The sequence below is a fragment of the Glycine max genome, chromosome 13 (assembly GCF_000004515.6).
Source record: "Glycine max cultivar Williams 82 chromosome 13, Glycine_max_v4.0, whole genome shotgun sequence".
Classification (NCBI taxonomy): domain Eukaryota; kingdom Viridiplantae; phylum Streptophyta; class Magnoliopsida; order Fabales; family Fabaceae; genus Glycine; species Glycine max.
In genome coordinates this window covers 41,632,452-41,638,889 of record NC_038249.2, presented here as the reverse complement: position 1 = coordinate 41,638,889, position 6,438 = coordinate 41,632,452, and the positions used below count along the sequence as shown (strand labels likewise).

Here is a 6,438-nt window from a genome sequence, read left to right as displayed (position 1 = left end):
CTGGGTGTGGCAGCCTGCAGACCTGGCCTCAGTTTCTTCAGCCTTCTGGAGGATTGAATGCTCAAGGGAGGAAGAGACGAAGAAGGATCAATCTCCCATGGAGATACTCTATCTTGATGACTAATCTCAATATCCTCATCCCATCTGACCTGTTGGATATCACAGTAACAAGGTATCACCATTTGGTCTATATTAATGTATTGTGTTAAAATTTAAAAACACTATTTTTGTAGAGCGAGCTTGATTCGATTGCAGGCTTAAATGTAAGCTTTTCTCTGGGTATGATAATTGCAGGTAAAACAATTCAGAGTGAAATCTAGCAAAATAGAGCAGTATATTATGCATGAAGGCAATATACTGTGCAAGGATGTATCATATCATATATAGAATTTTGGGGAAAGGATTAGATTTCTTGGTGAGTGGATCCATATAAAGTGGCTTCACAAAATTTCAGTTTGAGGAGGGTATCTAAAATCAGAGTTATTAATTTCTTATCCTAACCCTTCTCAATGAACTGCAACTACAAAAGAAAGTGATAAAAGGAATATATAAATAAAAAACCTCACATGAAAATGCATCTTCAATAAAAGGTTGATGAAGCATAACATATCTTCAATGGCAAAGTCGGTGAAGATAAAATCCAGAGCAAATGCTAAATGTACAATATAAGGTCAAAACATTCTGCGTAGTTTGTAAAGAAAAAATAGCAAATGTACCATCAAGCACCTCCATTTTGACTTGGGCCATTTATAGGGATCCAAATCACTCATTCCAGTCACTATACCACTAGTACACCTGCAACACAGGAAGAAAATGTCATATTCCTATAGATATTTCTTTGTTTTATTCATGGAAGATAATGGTTAAAATATTATAACTGTGTTGTAGTTAGTTGACCTTCTTTCCGGAGATTCATCCATTTCAAATTTCATTTTGAATCTTGTCCCGATGGTCACTGGATTCTTGATGCTTTTGATATATTTTTGGTAGGGCACAACAAAATCCGCATGACTTGCTCTGTATTATACCAAATTTAAATGTTACAAATCTATTGCTAGATTCATATACCTATCATGAGTACGCTGAAATCCTTTATCAAACAAGAAACAGAAAAAACCTCAATAATGAACACGGTGCAAGATGTAAGGATCCTACTGGCAAATGAACAGTCAAATGGAACATAGGATCCTTACTATTTGACACAACAGAACAATATAACAAGGCAACTAACAAGTTACAGGTCAAATGGACAATTTCAATCATCTGATGATAGAATATGGATAAAAGCATGTGGTCATTTTGTTGACTGAAAAGTAGGTAGCAGGATGATCAGGGAAGCCTACTATAAAGAAGGAGGAAAAAGGAACACAAAATGAAAGAGCAAAATTAAATCGGTTATCCAATTCCTTTTCACAGGAAATATCACAGTATGGTCAGGAACCTCAGCTAGAATTAAAATCCATAACTGCCAAATATGGTTCTGCTGTTGTTTAACAGAAGCTGATGTAGTTCTATCAACAGCTAACTATCCACTCCATGTATGGTTTGGGAAGTATTTCGGACAACACCAAGATGATAAGGATATATTTGCTGATAAAGCCTACCTGTCTATTTCTGACCATTAAATCCCTTCCTTGACAAGGACGAAAAGCTCTTATTGGAAGAATAACAGACAACTAGGACAAATTAAATGACACATGTGAGCTATCTATCTAGCACTTCCTAGTAAGAACAAATGCTTTGTTCGGGTGCTTACTCTTTTCTCCATACCTTACCATATGAACTAGAATATTCTAATACTTCACTTTCATTGTAACTAAGATTCAATACTAACTGACAGATAAGTCATCATGACATACCTCAAATTGATGTTTCATCTATAATTTCCAACAACATAATGATAATGAAAGGTAATAATTAGAGTGTGTACTTCAAACACCTAGCAAAACGAAAAAAATCTTATTCATTAGTATGGTACCTTGGACTATAGAAAACATGAAACATGCTTTTCGCGGATATAGCATTAGCCACAGAAGAAAGGAAATTGGGATAATAACTCTGGCTACCAACAATTGATTCAGGAAGACCATTTCTCGGTCGAGCAGCTCTTCGGATTCCCAATCTCAATTCTCCATTTTCACCCCTGCAAAGATATTAATGAGCAACAAGGATCCACTATAAGGATATTATTATCACTCATTTTCCAAGCTTCCTGATTTTGGTAAGACATAGATTCTGGATAGTCGTGAACAAAAAATATCAGAGGTTTAGAGATATGTTCTACGAGAAGTTTTTTTTTTTTTGTTTCCCCTGCGGATTTCTAATGCTAATTGGTACTTTCAGTCACTATGACAAGAAGTTTCCTTAATATTAATAATCAATAAAGAGTATACACTATTCATTTCAATAAAAGAACAACATAACATTGATTGCTAAAACAAGAACATACATATCAATACCAATTAAAACAAGAGTTTAATAGATATGAACAGTTAGTGTAAAAATTTACACTGTTAATCAGAAATCATCCTTTTGTATAATTTTTAAGGTAGTTATTTTGAAAATCAAACAAACTTATACTCTGCATGGCTGGTGGTTTGAAATTAAGTGACACTCTGACAGTATAACAATTCTAGACACTGTTTATTATATTCTTAAAACAAAATCCTACTTGAACACACACATATACACACCTAAGAAAGAGAACTGCATCTCAGAAACAAGATTCTTTTGGCTAACAAAAATACTCCAGCCAGTAGTGAGCAGATGCCGCCTTGGTTGACCTGACAAAAATTACCACAAGGATTTTCTATATCATTTATATCAATATAAGATTATGAAGCCAGCCACACAGTTTTTTAATTAATTTTTTTCCAATTACCTCTGTAAATATGTCGAAATTTCCACTCCACACCATGCAAATCTTTGGCAACAAGCTCTTGAGAAGGTCTTTGCTGCTTATAATCCTGTAGTGGGCACAAAAAGAAATTTATAACCCCTAGGGAGACAATGAATTCAAAACTCCTAAACAATTTCATGTTACTAGAAATTCAAAACTAGAACATGTGAGATGTCACACCAAACGAGGAAAACAGTCTTCAGCAGCTCTGCGAGGGACAGAGAACCCCCCATGAGTGCTGGTATCTGAGGCTGTAAGAGTTTTGCAAAACATGTGAGGGGTTGACTTTGTAGGTGTTGCTTCATTTCCCTCTTCATCTGTTCCCAATTCCTCAAGCTCTTTTCCCTCTAAATACTACAAACAATGCTCAAAGTAATAAGAAATTGTCATCCTTCTAAAGGAAAAACCAAAATTAACCAAAGATGCACCAAAACAGAATAATAACAAAAAACCAACCTCAGCCCGGGGAAGCAAAGTAACCTGTGTATAAACCTCATCATTCTCCTTATTGGCCTATTCATAGAGAAAAATACAATTAAACCAAACCAAATAAACAAATAGAATCAATACAAGTTTCATTCTCAGTTTGAGCACACTCACGAGTAGCTGAATATTGACAACTCTAGAAAAGATCTGTGGCTGAAGATCATAGGTTGGCATCTCCATTGGTGAAAAGGGAGAGAAAGATGAAGCTTGTTCTAAGTGCCCTTGTGGGAAATAGACCACCACATTCCCTTTCTTCGGGAGGGAAGTGAGGGGGCCAGCACAAGCGTGCCAAAGCTCAAGATAAGAAGAAGACACACGTGCGGAGGAGGAGCCAGAGGATGAACATGTTGAAGACGACAACGCAAAAGCAGCACCTTTCTCACACTCCTCATTGCAAGACGCACTCTTTTCAGCCTCACTCGTCACTGCATCATCATTCAGATCAATTTCCATGAACACACCCCAGTGTGGTTGTTGTTTGTTGGTTCTCTTCTGAAGTAGGACTCAAGTGGGAAACCAAAGAGAAAAAAAAAACAGAGAAAAGAGAGAATAAAGGAGGCCAAGAGTGCAACCAATCAAGTGGGTTTTTAAAAAAAGGAAAGGCAGAAAGTGAGAACTGTAACAAAATGGAAATGAGGTCAAATCATGAAAAAGGAGTTTATGTTTGGAGGGACACCACAAGGGAGAAAAGAAGAATAAAAACAGGGGAGGAGTGGAACAGAGGACACGGTGGGAAGAAGAAGAACTGAAGAAGAGAAGAGTGTCAATCAAATAATAACAAGAAATTCAAAGTATTATTCCACTCCCATTTGAAGGTACTTGAAAGAGGGAGCAGAAACATCAGACATAGCCAATTGCATAGGGGGCACAGAAATAAAAGGTAACAAAAGCCAATGTGGTAGTGCCTTTTGGACTTGGGTTGGGTTGGGAGTGTTATGTTAGAGAGAGAGTGTGTGTGCGTGTGTGTTGGGTGGGGGGGACAAGCCAAGACAGTACAGAACCCGCACTCCCCCACCCTCTTTCTTCTCCTTTGCTTTGCACTTAACTTTATCTTTTTTTCTTTATTATTAATAATTTCCATCACTTGTGTTGTTGTGGGTGAGGCCCTCCACCAACACCAACACAACCAAAAAGGAACCAAGGAGCCCTTTCATTCATTTCATTTCAATTGATTGATTAAACATCTTGTGCTACATTATTTTTCTCCCTTCTTCCCTCACAGAAAAATTCAACCTGACATCTTAACCCACCACACATTTTATTAGGTACGTAAATATTATGGCAATGGATACCATGGTTGAATTCAAGTGAAAGTTTTATAGGTTAATTCGTCAACCATAAGTAGAAAAAAAAATGTTAGATTTTTTTCAGCTGATTTTATTTGTAGGCCTGTGATATCCGACATTTTTAGAGCCATACGGTTCATTAAATAAAATCACTAACTTCTTTAAAGTTCCTTAATATTAAATACTGATGCCAACTAACTACAACTAAAAATATTTAATTAGCATACACAGTACTACACGGTTAAACAATAAAAATCCATTCTTAGTTTAGTTTTAAGGTGGTTATCATGGTTTTAAATTGTAATGGTTAAGGTTGTAGGGAAGTTATCAAGGTTGTAGACTGTGTTTGGAAACACGTTTTATTCGCGTTGAAGGAAAAATTCCACATTCCAAAGCAACTACAGTATTGTTTTTGCGTTGCATCCAGTTTACGGCTACACAAATACAAACATAAAAGTTATGATTGGGGTTTTGTCACAATCCTTCACATTGTGAAAAATTATGAACAAGTCGGTCAATGCAACCCAATTGGGGTCGCGAGTAAAAAAAAAAACCTTAGCATTATAATCAAAATTGTGCACAACTATTTTTTAAACCTTAGTAATTAAAGCCGTTAAATATAATATCTTTGTAATCGAATCACAACATAAAAAAATAAAAATCTTTAACACTTTAGACATTGCTTGTTTCTTTATTGTAATAAATATTTTTTAATTGAATCGAGTGAGAGGTAGGATAAGGATACTATTTAGTGTGGATTGGGTTTGGTTTGGCAGCAAGTATGATATGGGCGTGTTGTTAGTTGTTAGGACTCATTCCTAATCAGTGGCTCTCAGACTTTAGAAAGAGGAGCCCTCTCTGAATCAACAGTCCACTCCTTTACATATCTCACGTCTCATCACTCTTTCCTTTTTTCATATTTTTCTAGTCATCATCTTCTCACGCGCCTGTAAACTTTATTACTTACTTGTCCTTCTTTTATGTGTTTTCTTCTCTGCAAAAATAGACCCTTCATCCCATCAGTTCGTGTAGCATGTACTCCGGGGGGTAAAATCTAATTCTAATGGGGTCAAGTTAACAATGAATTTCATTTTTCGTGTAATGTATATTGATGAATAACTATAGCATTCACAATTGGACAGCTATATATAGAATTGACACAACAATTTGCAAAACTTTCAGATAGAAATAAATCGAATAGGACAGGGTCTTTAAATGCTACTTTTTCTGATGCTAAATTATGATAGATAACTACTGCACGTTCATATCTTTATTCTTTAGCAAGCAATTAAAGGGTCAACTAGGATTTGGTTGACTAACGGTTGCTTAACTAGTGTAAAATAATAATGAAAGGTTTGAGTAGTTTGTAGGTTTTGAATTCAATCCTCCATGAGTTACTAAATTGGATTCAACAGCCTTCATTCTTCTAGGTAAAACGTCAAATAGCTATCAAAATCACTAATGCTGTGTATCATCTGTTCAAGCATGAATATGGAAGATTTTTTTTGTAAAGAAGGGGTTGGTTAGTTTTTCTTTTTCTTTTTCTCTTTAGTTTTTTTTTTTAATCTGGAATAATATCACGCTCTGGCAACATTGTTCGAAAATTAATCATGTGATCGGATCACTCTTCACATGTCAATAACACGTTGGACTCATCCCTTCAAATACGATCCTCAATTTAGTAGTCAATTGGCGTCCAATTCCTGAAATCATGTCACCACACCATTGGCATAAGCATGCATGTTGCTTATTTAGGTATGCTTAATG

The 6,438-nt window shown here is 35.7% G+C and overlaps 1 protein-coding gene across 1 annotated transcript in view; it reads right to left on the bottom strand.

The window, feature by feature from the left end:
• The window catches only part of LOC100806870 (auxin response factor 4-like), a 5,744-nt gene extending 1,312 nt beyond the window's left edge, over positions 1-4,432 (bottom strand). Inside the window, 10 exon segments of the mRNA XM_014766299.2 lie at positions 6-149; positions 717-795; positions 898-1,017; positions 1,979-2,143; positions 2,694-2,715; positions 2,718-2,783; positions 2,882-2,966; positions 3,080-3,253; positions 3,356-3,412; positions 3,500-4,432. Of these exon segments, the coding sequence (XP_014621785.1) occupies positions 6-149; positions 717-795; positions 898-1,017; positions 1,979-2,143; positions 2,694-2,715; positions 2,718-2,783; positions 2,882-2,966; positions 3,080-3,253; positions 3,356-3,412; positions 3,500-3,838 (1,251 nt within the window). The 5' untranslated portion in view covers positions 3,839-4,432.
• Positions 4,433-6,438: the final 2,006 nt, after the last annotated feature.